Source organism: Narcine bancroftii, chromosome 4, assembly GCF_036971445.1.
Source record: "Narcine bancroftii isolate sNarBan1 chromosome 4, sNarBan1.hap1, whole genome shotgun sequence".
In the NCBI taxonomy this organism is placed as follows: Eukaryota; Metazoa; Chordata; class Chondrichthyes; order Torpediniformes; family Narcinidae; genus Narcine; species Narcine bancroftii.
In genome coordinates this window covers 7,009,081-7,023,567 of record NC_091472.1, presented here as the reverse complement: position 1 = coordinate 7,023,567, position 14,487 = coordinate 7,009,081, and the positions used below count along the sequence as shown (strand labels likewise).

The 14,487-nt window shown below is 46.7% G+C and overlaps 1 protein-coding gene across 1 annotated transcript; it reads left to right on the top strand.

The window, feature by feature from the left end:
* Positions 1-3,032: 3,032 nt before the first annotated feature.
* Positions 3,033-11,693, top strand: LOC138760308 (androgen-induced gene 1 protein-like). The gene is made up of 2 exons (XM_069930709.1): positions 3,033-3,517; positions 10,496-11,693. The coding sequence occupies exons 1-2, from the start codon at positions 3,377-3,379 to the stop codon at positions 10,517-10,519; spliced, it is 165 nt and encodes a 54-aa protein (XP_069786810.1). The 5' UTR covers positions 3,033-3,376; the 3' UTR covers positions 10,520-11,693.
* Positions 11,694-14,487: the final 2,794 nt, after the last annotated feature.

Below are 14,487 nucleotides of genomic sequence, written 5' to 3'. Positions count from 1 at the left end.
ACTATCCTCTGCAGGGCCTTGTGGTCCGAGGAGTAACATTTCCAAACCAGGCGGTGATGCAGTTGCTTTCGATACATCCTCTGTAGAATGTAGTGAGGATGGAGGGTGGGAGATTAACTTTCAACAGCCTTCACAGGAAGTAGAGGTGCTGCTGGGTTTTCTTGGCTATGGAGCTGGTGTTATGGGACCAGGGGAGGTTCTCAACCAAGTGCACTCCAAGGAATTTGATACGCTTGACGACCTCAACGTTGGAGCTGTCAATGGTCAGTGGAGTATGGTCCCTCTCCTGGGCCCTCCTGAAGTCGACAACCATCTCTTTCATTTTTTTTTTAACGTTGATGCTTTTAACGTTTACAGAGCGTGTCCTGGATGGTGAGGATCCCTGATAATGTTGCTGCCGCTGGCCTCCCACGGCAGCATTGCATGTAGACGTTCTAAAAGTTGGGGAGAGATTTACTGTGATGTACTGGGCTGTGTCCACTACCTTTTGCAGGATTTTTCACTCAGAGGTATTAGTGTCCCCATACCAGGTCGTCATGCAGCCAGGCTGCACACTCTCTCCTACACACCTGCTGAAGTTTGCCAAGGATTTCCAGTGTCATGCCAAACCTCCACAAACTCCTGAGGAAGAAGAGGTGCTGATGTGCTTTCTTTAAGATGACATTAATATGGTGGGTGCAGGACAAGCCCTCCAAGATGGAGACTCCCAGGAATTTAAAATTTGCTGTCTTTCTCCTTCTTTGACCCTCCCCAGTGATTACTGATTCATAGAACATAGAGCACTACAGCACAGTGCATTCTCTTTAGTCCTCGATGTTGAGCTGACCTATTTATTCCTGAAAAAATAGTACTAAATCCTCCCTACCCCAAAACCCTCTGTCTAAGAGCCTCATAAATACCCTTAATGATTCAGCCTCCACCCCACCCCACCCCCCCCCCCCCCATCCCCGGCAAGGCATTCCAGGCACCCACAGCTCTCTGTGTAAAAAACTTACCCCTGATTTCTCCCCTAAACCTCCCTCCCTTCCACCTTATCTATGCCTCTCAGTATCTTGTAGACTTCTATTAAGTCACCTCTCATCCTTCTTTGCTCCAAAGGGATGGATAACCTCGCTAACATTGCCTCATAAGACATATTCTAATCTTAGTAAATCTCCTCTGCACCCTCTCCATAGCTTCCACATCCTTCCTAAATGAGAACAAAACACAAGACTCCAAGTGTGGTCTCACCAGAGATTTGTAGAGTTGCAACATGACCTCACTACTCTTGAACTAAATCTCCCTATTAATGAAGCCCAGCTTCCCATAGCCCTTCTCAACTATCCTATCCCTCAGGGTTGTATGTAATGTCATGTATGTAGTCTGAAATAAATGTGTTCTTTGAAATTTTTATCCAAAATATCCTACCCAAACTCATTCCATCTGCCCACATTTGGCCCATATCCCTCTGTACCCATCCTATCCATGCATCCACAAGGCGACCTTGTGGAATGCATGGATTTGGAGCACAAGGTCCCTCTGTTCATCTGCACTCTTAAGTAACTGACTATTAACTCTGTACCCAGCCTTCTGGTTAGTCCAAACTGCATCACCTCGCGCTTATATGGATTGAACTCCATCTGCTACTTTTCCACCAAATTCTATATCCTCTTGCAAGTTTCAACAACCTTCAGCTCCTCCACAATTCCTCTAACCTTCATATCATCCAGAAACTTACTGACCCACCCTTCCACCTCTTCATTCAGGTCATTAATAAAAATCGTAAAAAGCAGGTGTCCCAGAACCAATCCCTGAGGTACTCCACTAGCCATTGACCTCCAGGCAGAATACTTTCCTTCCTCTACTACTCTCTGCTTTCCACCTACAAGCCAATTTTTTTTTTCACACAGCCAAAATTCCATGGATCCCCTGCCTCATAACTTTCTAGATGAGTCTTTTATGGCGACTTTGTCAAATGCCTTGCTAAAATCTATATAGACCACACCTACCGCCCTACCCTCATCAATTTTTTTGTTACCTCTTCAAAAAACTCGATTAGACTCATGAGGCATGACCTTCCCTTCACAAAGCCATGTTGACTATCCTTGAGTAGACTGTACTTCTCCAAATACTCATCGATCTTATCCTTAAGAATCTCTCCAATAGTTTGCACACCACTGACATAAGACTCACCACTCTTAAAGAGGGGGACTACATTTGCCATTCTCCAATCCTCCGGCACCTCCCCTGTGGCAAAAGGGGACTCAAAGATCATAGTTGTTGCTTCAGCTAATTCTTCCCTCACTTCCCACAGCAGCCTGGGAATATTGTGGCTAGCCCCGTAGACATATCAATCTTGATGTTTTTAAGAAGGTCTAACACTTCCACTTCCTTAATCTCCACATTGTCCAGCGCACAGGGCTGTTCTTTTTTTGATCTCAACCCGATCAAGGTCCTTTTCTCTTGTGAATGTGGTGCGCTGTCGGTCAGAAGCAAGCACACAAAACCAAAAGACTGTACAACAGGCTTTATTCGTCATAAACTTCCCCAGAGCCAGCTGTGAGGAGAGCTGCTGTAAACACTAGAGAGTGTCTTTGAAGGACCGGCTCAGGCTTATATCCCGGAAGGCGATTGACGCCCGACCGGGTGGGGCCTGGACCATTCAGGTCGGCTCATTGACAGCCGGCGAGGTGTTGTCTTGTCCCCGTGCTCTTCTGCAGGTACAGAGATTTCCCCCTGCAGTAGGCCAGTGGTGTACTGCCACAGTGAATACTGAAGCAAAGTATTCATTTTAGGACTCCTCCAAGCATACGTTGCCTCCTTTAGCCTTTAGTGGACCCACAGACAGGGCTGGATTCTAACCCGGGTCGATGGCGCAGTAACAGCGCTCCACGTTGACAGTGCTGCCACAGTTCATTCTGGCGTCAACCCGAAACTTCCTGACCAAGTCGTTTCTCATCCAAATCATTCCTGATTATTGTATCTTGAAGCCGCAGGGGTTAATCTGATTGGTGTGCGGTTGTCGGGTTTGACCTTGAAAATTTCTGGCTTTCTCCTGACTTTGGGGACCTCCCTTTTTCACGTGCCTCACTGTGGTCTGAAGAAATAATGGCTGGAGTCAGTGTTCTGCCGCCGTAGGCTCCCCGAGCGCGGGGAAGAGTTCACTTTTCTGCTTCGTGGCAGAAGTATGGGCAGTATAATTCACAGTTTGACCTCCACGTCGTGTTTTATGTAGGGACTAAATGTCCGCGGAGAGCAGGATTTCTCTTGCTGCTGCAAGGCCGAGGCAAGCCAGCAGCCTGGGCACGGGCCAGCCGTCTCCATGGAGACGGGCTCGGTTGCCACGGGCGGTTGCTAGGGGAGGAGAGCAGCATCAGTAGCAGCGGCAGGAGGCAACATGGCTCTCGTCCCCTCTCAGGTGCTGCGGGTCGCCATCCTGCTGTCCTACCTCTCCGTCCTGTGCAGCTTTAAAGCCCTCGATATCCCTGCTCACCAGACCTATGGCGGCAGCTGGAAGTTCCTCACGTTCATCAACCTGGTGAGTCCTCGACGAAAGCACCATTTGTGGTTCCTCCCGTGGCGTCCCTGTCGCCGTGCATTTCACTCCCTCAAAGGGGGCCCACCCCCACACTCAGTGCAAAGGCCCTTCTCTCATTTCTCATCCGTGGGTGGAATCCCCCTCCAACTCTCTTCCCAGATCATTATTCACAGGAGCAGGTTGTTTCAATTTTCCCTTGAATCTAGTTTGCATCGAATTGCACTGCATTCAATGACCTGTGGCTGGCAAGTTTAACTCTTCACGTTCCTGGCCTGCTGTGAGCAGTGGTTCTCGACCTTTCTTTCTCCATTCACATACCAGCTGAACTCAGGAGGAGAGCGTGAAATCCGCAGAAAGTAAAAACAGGGCGCTGGAGAGAAACACAGCCGGGCAAAGATAAGGACGCACCTTTCGGGCTTGAGCCCTTCGTCAGGGTACGGTGCCCTTTGATGAAGTTTCGGGCTTGAGCCCTCGAGCCCGACGAGCGGAGGCCTAATAGCCCGAATACCCCTGGCATTGTCAGATCTCGGAAGCTCGGCAGGCGCATGCCTGGTCAGTGCTTGGAGGGGAGACCGCCCAGGAACACCAGGTGCTGCAGGTTCCTGCGAGGGGCGCTGGACAAAAGTTTTGGTAGACAGAAATTAATTGTAATATTAAGTTAATTCTAAATGCAATATTGCGTGACATAATGGGACTTCACCCTTGATGAAGGACTCAAGGTTATGTATTTATCTAAAGTGCACTGTTTGACCTGCTGAGTTTCTCCAGCACTTTGTGTTTACTACCACCTTAAGTAATCCCTGACTAACCTCAGAGGTCCTATGCCATTGGTGCTCTGTGGTTAGTCAGGGATTACTTGTGGTGGTACGTGAATGGGAAGTCAAAGGTTGAGAGCCACTGGCTTAGATAATGATGGCAAGAGCTGACTGTCAAGGGCATTTGTCGAAGGTGCAGGTGCTCCGAGTCTTGTTTGCTGCAGCCACACTCGTTTGTTAAGCACACAGGCAAACAATAAGTATACAGTAAATTACCGCAATGTGCCACAATTGGCAGCGCTGCCACAGGTGCAGACCTGGGGAGTGCGGGGAGCGAAGACACAGCGCTCCCCCTCTGGGTCCAACCGCCCAGTCTGACTGCCAACTGTTCCGTACAGGCTTTAAACATCCCGTTAAAAGAGCTCGTGGTGTTTTATGTAAAATCCTGTGACCATGGGGTCTGGGCCCAGATGGCAGCGCCCGTGTTTGGCAGAGGCCTCGAGGGGTTGCGGACTCCAGGGGAGCACTGGACTAGCACAGGGCACCAGAAACAGGGAGCACACTGTTCCTGTTGAGTAGGAGAAACAGAGGAGATGACCCTACAGGGCGGTGACCACAGTGACGGGGCAGGTAGAGGCTCTGCGGCTGAAGAACGTTTGCAGGCGGCGAGCTGTTGGTGACTTGCGGGCGAGGAACTCACTCAGGCCGCGGCCTGCTGGTGACTTGAGGTCGAAGGTCTCACACCAGGCTGCTGGAGACTGGCTCATGGGAACCAGGAATCGGAAATGGAATTTGGGAGGGTTCTGAAGGTAAGGAAGGCTCCCGAAGGGCTCTGGGCTGGAAGGATTCTTCATCTTATTGGAGGTTTGGATCTGGGCTCAGGTTGCCGATGGTTTGAATTGGTCTGTGAAGCTGCAGAGGCTGTGGGAGCACTAGAGGCAAATCTGAAAGCTCAGTGGTCAGGCTCCGATAGCTCAGTGGTTAGAGCACTGGTCTTGTAAACCAGGGGTTGCGTGTTTGTTCCTTGCTGGGGCCTCATTTCCGTGAGGGGCGCTGGACAATGTGGAAACTCTCTGTCTTCCTTATGGTAGTGTAGCGTAGATAAAAGCTCTCAAATGAATGGAGGGAGAACAAACGCTTTTATTAGCTTTCAACAACAGGTAGGGTCACTAGTAGGCTTCAGAGGAGTTCTGGATTAAGGCGGGAAGCCAGAGTTATACATGGGTAAATGGGGGTGGAGCTGAGAGGCGGGGTCAGTCATCAATACAGCCCTCTCCCAGGGAATCCCAGTTCACTCCAGGTGGACAAAGTTAAAAAATTTCATGTATGCTACATTCTAAATATAGTTTTAGGTGACAATAATGGAACCTTTATCTTTTACTTTGTCGAGACCCACTTTTGCTTCTCTTTCTCTGACTGTAAAGGTTCTGGACAATACTAATGCTATTGGCGGATCTTATGGCAGACTAAAGGCAATTTTAAGTCATTTATACATTTCTGTTTTATCACATGACAATAAGTAGTCTGATCTGATCACGAGATTAATATATTCTAAATATAAAAGGACGATAAATATTGCACCACAACAATGTGATGTTTCAACATGGTAGATAGACCTCTTGGCAGTTTAGGAGGAGTTTTGAGTTGTGGTGGGACGTGATAGCTGTGACAGGGAAAAGAGTGAGCAGGGTTGGTGCCAGAACGAGTGATACAAGGGGTCTATTGGAATGTTAGAGGTGGGCACATTTCAGCGTCAGAGAACTTCCTTGGGAGAGAGGTGGTGCTATTGGCTAAAAGTGTGCCAATGGGGGGAGCATGGTGGTGGTGGGGGATGCTTAGGACCTAACTGTGCTGATGGACGCAGCTTGGGTCGGAGCTGAAAGGTCGGGGGTGAGGGGTCACAGCGCCTTGTTAGGCGGGACCATGCCCACGAATGCCCCACCCCTTGGCGCTGACCCTGGAGTGGAGCAGTGAGAGGAGGCTGCGACCAGGGTGATGGGGGTCCTTTATGATGTTGGCTGCCTTCCTGAGGAAGTGCCTTCATGAAGATGTCGTTGATGGACTTTAATGGAGGGCTACAGGGGACGCAGGAAGACAAAGGAGGTGGAGCACTCGAAAGATGACCAATTTTTGTTTAAAGGTGACCAATATTTGTTGAGCTTGCTCAATTATTGACCAGAGGAGCTGCATAGATGTTAATATTGGTATTAACAAAACAGGAATAATAACACTGTAACTCCAAATCAGAGGGCATTGTCAAAGAGTTAAGCAGATCAGAACAAAATATTTTTTTCACAAATATACTTTGTCCAAACTATATAAGGTAAATACAATTGGGACAATTTAACTTCAAGTTCAAATTCATTATTATCTGACTGTACATATATAACCTGACAAAACAGCATCACTCTGCACTACACACACGCACACACGCACACATGCACACACTATAATTATATACCTCAATGAAGGGCTCAAACCCGAAACGCTTATGTAACTTTATCTTTGCTATTAAAGGACGCTGATTGACCAGCTGAGTTTCCCCAGCATTTTGTTTTTACTTCAACGACAGTGTCTGCCGACCTTCATGTTTTACTTACATTGTACATCATGATAGCATTGGAAATAAATATATATAGATTTACTCGATTACATAATACTGTTCATCAATCTCAGAGCTTGTGGAAAGAAGTTATTTCCCGGTCTGATGTTCCTGTAACCTCCTTCCTGATGGTAGTGGGTCAAAGATATTGTGTGCTGAATGGAAAGGGTTTTCTATAATTCTTTCTGCCCTATTTAAGCAGTACTCCCAGTGAATGTCGTCAGTAGAAGAAAGGGAGACCCTGGTGATCTTCTCGACCATTTTGATAATCCTCTGTATTGACTTTGAGTCTGAAGCTTTGCAGCTACCGTCCCACACAATGAGGCCGTCAGGCAGTTCACTCTCATTTGTCCTCCTATAAAAACACAGAAATGCTGAAGGAGCTCTAGAGTAATTCTGCCTCACTTGCAGGAGAAAGAATCTCAGGGCTGTATGTGATGTCATGTACTGTATGTACTTTGTCAAATAATCTGAAATCTGAATCTGGAACTCAACAGATCATGAAGCATTCCTTAGGATGTAATGATACTGTATATAACCAATGTTTCAGATCTGAGCCCATCTTTGCTTTTTATTCACACCTTGAACAAGGGCTCAGGCCCAAAACATCAGTTATAAATCTTGATCTTTTAGGGATGTTGCAAGACTGGCGAAGTTCTTCCAGCACTTCTACATGTTTTATTGCAACAATCATAATGTCTGCAGATTTTGGTGTTTTGCTCTTGTAAGATGTTGTCAAGACTGCTGGGAGCCGGGAGCTATCCTTTCAGAAGTTCAAAACTTTTCCTGACTGTACTGTCGACGTGGCTGATGCTTCATCCTGAAACATTGCATCAGTAGAACATTTGGCTGACAGGAACTCAGGCCCCCGTGTTGGCATCACCCCAAAACTGTGACCCGAATGGGAATCCTGTAACAAGGTCCTGACCCGAAACCCCGACCAGACCTCTGGTTCTGCACACACTGCCTGAGTGCAGCCACCTGATTATTGGTATTTCTTTTTACTCCAGATTACTGCATCTGTGGTAGTTTGTATCTCAAGCTTAATTTTTTTTAAAAATTAGCCAATACAGCACGGTAACAGGCCCTAGCAGTGGGAGGAATCTGGAGCCCTCAAGGAAAACTCTTGTAGACACAGGGAGAACATACAAACTCCTTACAGACAACGCAGGACTCAAATCCCGGTCCCGATCGCTGGTGCTGTAAAGGCGTTGCGCTAACCGCTATGCCCACTGCCAAATCCTTGGGTCTCCCATTTTGTTACATAGGCATCCAGGAACGAGTACCATAGGGTCATTGTCTTACAGCACAGGAACAGACCCTTTGACTCAAATTGCCCACCAAATTTGAATTCAGTCCACATCCTGCTGAAGCCTTTCTAACCGTGTACATATCTGAATTTCTTTTAAAAAGTAATTTGGATCAGCATGTTTGAAGATGCCTCTAAGATTAGAAGTCTTGTGGACAGAGAAGAAGGTTTTCAAAGCTTGTAGGGGGATCTGAGTTAAATGGAAAAATGGGCTGAAAAATGGCAGATGGAATTGAATGCAGACAAATGTGAGGAGTTGCATTTTGGATGGAAAAACCAAGAAAGGACATACACAGTGAATGGTAGGGCCCTAGACAGTGCAGTAGAACAGAGAGATCTGAGAATACAGATATGTAATTTCCTGAAAGTGGCATCACAGGTGGATAGGGTCATAAAGAGAATTGTTGGAATACAGCAATCAAAATATTGATTACAGGAGTTTAAGACATTGGTGAGGCCAGATTTGGAGTATTGTGACTACAGGAAAGATATCAATAAGATAGAAAGAGTGAAAAGAATATTTTCTCAGATGTTGCCTGGACTTCTGGAACTGAATTACAGGTTAGGACTTTATTCCCTGGAGCGTAGAAGAATGAGGGAGATTTGATAGAGGTATTTAAAATTATGAGGGGGACAGACAGAGTAAATGTAGATCGGCTTTTTCCACTGAGGGTAGGTGAGATACAAACCAGAGGACATAGGTTAAGAGTGAAAAGGAAAAAGTTTAGGGAGATCATGAGGGGGAACTTCTTCACACAGAGAGTGGTGGGAGTGTGAAATGAGCTGCCAGCTGAAGTGGCTCAATTTTAAAATTTAAGAAGAATTTGGACAAGTTCATGGATGGGAAAGGTATGGAGGGCTATAGACTGGGTGCAGGTCAGTGGGACAAGGCCAAAAAAATGGTTTAGCACAGACTAGAAGGGCTGAAAGGACATGTTTCTGTGCTGTAAATGTTCTATAGTTCTAATTTTATCCATTGCCTCCACTTCCTTTGTCGATTCATTGCGTACACTCACCACTCTCTGAGAAAAATAATCCTATCAGGTCCCTTTAAAATCTTTCCCCTTTCACCTTAAACCAATGCAACTCATTTGGGACTCCCTTACCCTGGGAAAATGATTGTGTCCGTTCACCTATCCGGCCTCCTCATGATTTAATAAGCCTACACAAGGTCCTCCCTCAGCCTGTGATGCTACAGGGAGAAAAATCCCAGCCTATCAACTGGATGGCATTAACATTAACATTAACGCCCAGCTTCTGTTTGCCTCCCTCCCCCCATCTATCCCTGTGTCTCCTTTCTTATGGTACTCGCTCTCTCTCTCTCTCTCTCTCACTCTCTCTCTCTCTCTCTCTCTCTCTCCCTCTCTCTCTCTCTTCCCTTTTCACTCTGCCTCGTTTCCCCTCACTCTGCATTCACAGAGCCACCCCCTTCCCTGGATCAATTCGCACATTTCGTCTCCTTTACAGAGAGATGAAGCGTCCAACTCTCCATTTTCCAATGAATTTGTCTGTTGGTCTGTTCTCCTATCCCAGCTTTGAAGAAGGGCTCATACCTGAAATAACAGTAATATATCTTTTCCTGCAATGGACACAGCGAGACCTGCTGAGTTCCTCCAGCATTTATGTGTTTTTACTACCATTACAGCTTCTGCAGACTTTTGTGCTTCACTTATAATTCAAGCTCTCCAGTCGATGCCAGAACAAGTCTTAGCGGGGGTTGGGGGGCGGGCATGAGGGTAACTGCAGGGGGCACAATATGACGCTCAAAAACTCGTTCAGAAAGGGGCTCTCACCATGTTAGATGCAGTGTCCCAGGGTCTCCCGACGGAAGTACCGCTATTGGCCCTGGTACTCCAATCCATTGCGCATCCGGCTCTAGCATATGTACGAAAGAAGGAACATGGCCACGCACGGCCTCTGGACCCCAGGATGCTGCATTTAACATGGCATGTGCCCCTTTTCTGCCTCTACACCTCCAAATGGAGGACAAATTAATGTCTGGCTCGAGGACAGATGGAGGGCAGATTACTCAAAAGCTAAAACCAAACGTCTGCCACCCTAGTGTGGGTGAGCAGACACAATACCTCATTTGGGGGGGGCAATGCCCCTGAATGTCCCTCTTTGCACCGACTCTCCGTGGGGCTCTAATGCATCCTGGCATTCCCATTCTCGCTCTTCTATATATCTTTACCAGTGAGAGACGACGATGAAAGATTATTGTCATAACCTTGATTACAATGCACTGGAATTCCTCCTTTTTAGATCAGATTCACCAAATGCAAGATCCTGATAGCTCTTTCTTTTTGTTTCAGTGCCGCCCAATTACACCCAATTGACCTACAACCCCCGGTATGTTTTTGAACAGAGCCCCAGGGAAAACCCATGCAGAGACGGGGAGAACGTACAAACTCCTTATAGACAGCGCGAGATTCGAACCTCAGTCCCGATCGCTGGTGCTGTAACATCGTTGCGCTAACTGCTTCCTCACCGTGGTGTCCTTGAAATTATTCTTGAACATAGATGTGCTGGTCTTCAAGGTTCTGTACATTCTTCCCGAAGGTAGCAGTATGAAGAGGTTATGATCGGGGGTGATGGGGGTCCTTTATGATCTTGGCTGCCTTCTTGAGGTGTCCATAGATCTCTGCAATGTGATAATGTGCATATTGTCAGAATCAGTAGTGACTGCATGTGGCCGAAGAGTTAAAATCTGCATTGAAGATGAATCGTTCATTCTCTTGGGAAAGGCTATGGTGAGTGACAGAAAGCATCTTCATGACAAGAAGTTTGCAGATGACACAACAGTGAACAACAATGAATCGCACTACAGAGAAGAGGTGGAAAATCTCATGAAATGGTGCAAGAATAACAACCTAAGCCTCAATGAGGACAAGACAAAGGAGATGATCGTAGATCTCAGGAGGATGAGGAACAACCACCCTCCACTACACATCAGCAACTCGGTAGTGGAGAGAGTGGAGAGCACCAAGTTCCTCAGAGTCCACTTAAAAAGTGACCTATCCTGGACACACAACATCTCCTCACTTGTTAGGAAGGCGCAACAGTAACTGGACTTCCTGAGAAGACTGAAGCAGGCAAGGCTACCTGCCGCCATCCCATCCATTTTCTGTAGGAGCTCCAGCGAGAGTGTCCTGGCCGGCGTGCATTCACAGTGCAGGGCGGTTGCTGCAGAGAAATGGATCGCAGGTTGATGCATAGGACCATGAGTGGCTGGGAGGATCCCCATCGCCGTGAACTACTGGGATCATTGTCTGAAGAGTTCGCGCAAGATCGTTGAATACCCCTTCTGTCCCGCAAGCAGCATTTTTCAGCTGCTCCAGTTGGGAAAGAGATACATGAGCATCAGACCAGCACCAGTTTTGTAGCAACATCAGAGAGAAATCATTTCTCTCCACCACGTTTAAAAATAAATAACCTAGTACAATAAAAAAAGAAAAAAGGCAAAATTAAGGTCGCGTCTATGGTTCATTGTCATTCATAAATCTGACGGTGGAGGGGGAAGAAGCTGTCCTTGTGCCACTGGGTGTTTGTCTTCAGGCTCTTGTACCTCCTTCCTGATGGTAGCAGAATAAAGAGGGCATGGCCTAGGTGGTGGGGGTCCATAGAACACTACAGCTTAGAAACGGGCCCTTTGGCCCATCTCGTCCATGCCAAATAATTACTCTTCCGCTTCCCATTGACCTGCACCCGTGCCATAGCCCTCCATACCCTTCCCATCCATGTACCTGTCTAAATTTTTCTAAAATTGAGCCTGCATTCACCACTTCAACTGGCAGCTTGTTCCACACTCCCACCACTCTCTGTGCGAAGAAATTCCCTCTCATGTTCCCTTAAAACATTTCCCCTTTCATCCTTAATCCAAGTCCTCTAGTTCTTGTCTCAGTGGAAAAAAAATCTGCTTGCATTTATTTGATCTACACCTCTCATAATTTCTAATACCCCTCTCAAAATTCCCCTCATTTCTGAGGCCCTAACCCATTCCAACTTACCCTGTAAATCAGTTCCTCAAGTTCTTCTTTTAATTGTGGTGCCCCTTTCTGCGGCTAAACAAAGGAAAATACTTTTTGTGGACCTTAAGCTGCAATAGGAATCTGGGGATGGTGAACACTAGGTGGGCCATTCTCAACCTTTTGTTGGCCATGGTTCTCTTGGGAGTCTGCACAAAATTTATGAGCACACTTTCCAGTGAAATAGTCAAGTTTAGTTGGTTTCTTCCATACTTTCCTTCAGACTACATTAAAAAAAAAATTAAAAATACCTCTCTGCTTCTCCCAAATTGACTGCTGCTCTCTCTACTCCTGAATCTGTCCGCACCACTGACATAGACATCCCAGTGGCCAACCATTTCAGTTCTGTGCCACTCTCCCACACTCACATGTCTGTCCATGACCTTATGTTCTGTCCCAACAAGACCAACCGCAAATTGGAGGAACAACACCTGATTTTCCGCCTGGACCCTCTCCAGCCGGATGGCATTAACATCGATTTTTCCAGTTTCTGCAAACCTGCTCTCCTCTTCCCCCTCCCCTCTTCCCTTCCCCTTTCCAGTTCTCCTCTCTCCATTCCCCCTCCATTCACCCAATCATCCCTCCTCCCCTTGATCCTGCTTTTGCGACCACCCCTCCCCCTTCTACTCTTTTGTTTGGTCGCCTGACAACATTTTTCCATACCTTGATGAAGGGCTCAAGCCTGAAACGTTGGTTATGTATTTTTACCTTGGCTATATAAAGATCACACCTTGACCAGCTGAGTTTCTCCAGCTTTGTTTTTTTACCTCAACCACGGTGCCTGTAGATTATCTTGTCTTGGGCCTCTTGAGGAGAACTCTGATTCGACGGAGGTTACAATTCAGAGTAAAGAGACTTTGAAAATGCCCCACTTTGGACTCCTTGGGCTCATTTTAAGCTTCCCTCTCAGGGTCCTGATGCTAATCCAATTTTATCAGCAGGTAGATGAGTGGTGCACACTCAGTTATGTCTGACTGCACAAGGGCTCCTGGCTGACAGACTGCTGCCTGATGAGACAGGTTGGGCACTATACTTTTGGAAGCAGCTTCTTTGAGAAATAATGGCAGGAGCAGAAAGTCCATTAGAGAAATATGATTGAAAGTATTCTGGGATTAATGGTTCCCAAGCAAAAGTTTCACCAGTATTTTGTTGCTTTTAATTTTAAGTTAAGACATCCCAAATGTCCCAATTAACCTACAACCCCTGTAGGTTTTTGAAGTGTGGGGGAAAAGCGGAATATCTGGAGGAAACCTACGCAGACACAGGGAGCATGTGCAAACTCCTTACAGACAGTGCCGGCTCTGAACCTGGGTTGCTCGCACTGACTGTTTTTGTTCCAACTGTTCCTACTGATCAGCTAAAAATCATTGGTTTGGTTATTTCAATCCTTCGTGAAGATCAACCAAAGAGAGTGAAGAAGTCATCTTGATAAAGGGTCCCGATCCAAAATGTTGACTGACTATTTCTACCTGCAGTTGATGCCCGACCTGCTGAGTTCCTCCACCAATTCTTTCCTCAACATTCCAGTATCTGCAGCTTTGTGTTTCTCGAAGCCACCATTCCAATCTCTTCCGAGTCCTAACCTCTCTCATCAATGTGAGAGTTCCTGCCTGTATCCTGTCCAAGATCATTTCACAAAGAATTAATTCCTACTGTTATTCCTTTGAAGAAGAATTAGAATTTGTTGCAGGAACACGCCGTAAAATCTGTTGCTTTGCGGCAGCATTCATTGGCCGTTCATTTGTATAAGTCGCCTTACAAAATCAATACAAAAGTTAGTGCAAGAACAAGTCAAAATAAAGCAGTGTCTGTGGTTCATTGATTATTTAGGAATCTGATGGCAGAGGGAAAGAAGCCGTCCTTGTGCCACTGAGTGCTCGTCTTTAGGCTTCTGTACCATTGCGTGGTGTTGGTCCTTGAGAATAGAGATTGCATTTTTAAGACAGCACTTCATGTAGATGTTCCTCGATGGAGTGAAGACTGGTGCCTGTGATGTCACAGGCTGAGTTCACAACCCTCTGGAGTTTATTCTTGTCCTGAGCGTTGGCACTTCTGTACCAGGTAGTGATGCAACCACCCAGAATGCTCTCCACGGTGCACTTGTAGTTTTTCACATACCAAATCAAACACCTCACAAAGAAAAACTGCTGGGAAGCCTTCTTCGTGATTGCATCGATGCAGGGGCTCCAGATCAGATCCTCAGAGATGTTGACACCCAGGAGTTTGAAGTTCTTGACCCTCTCCACTACTCGATTAGGACTGGGATGTGTTCCCCTGAC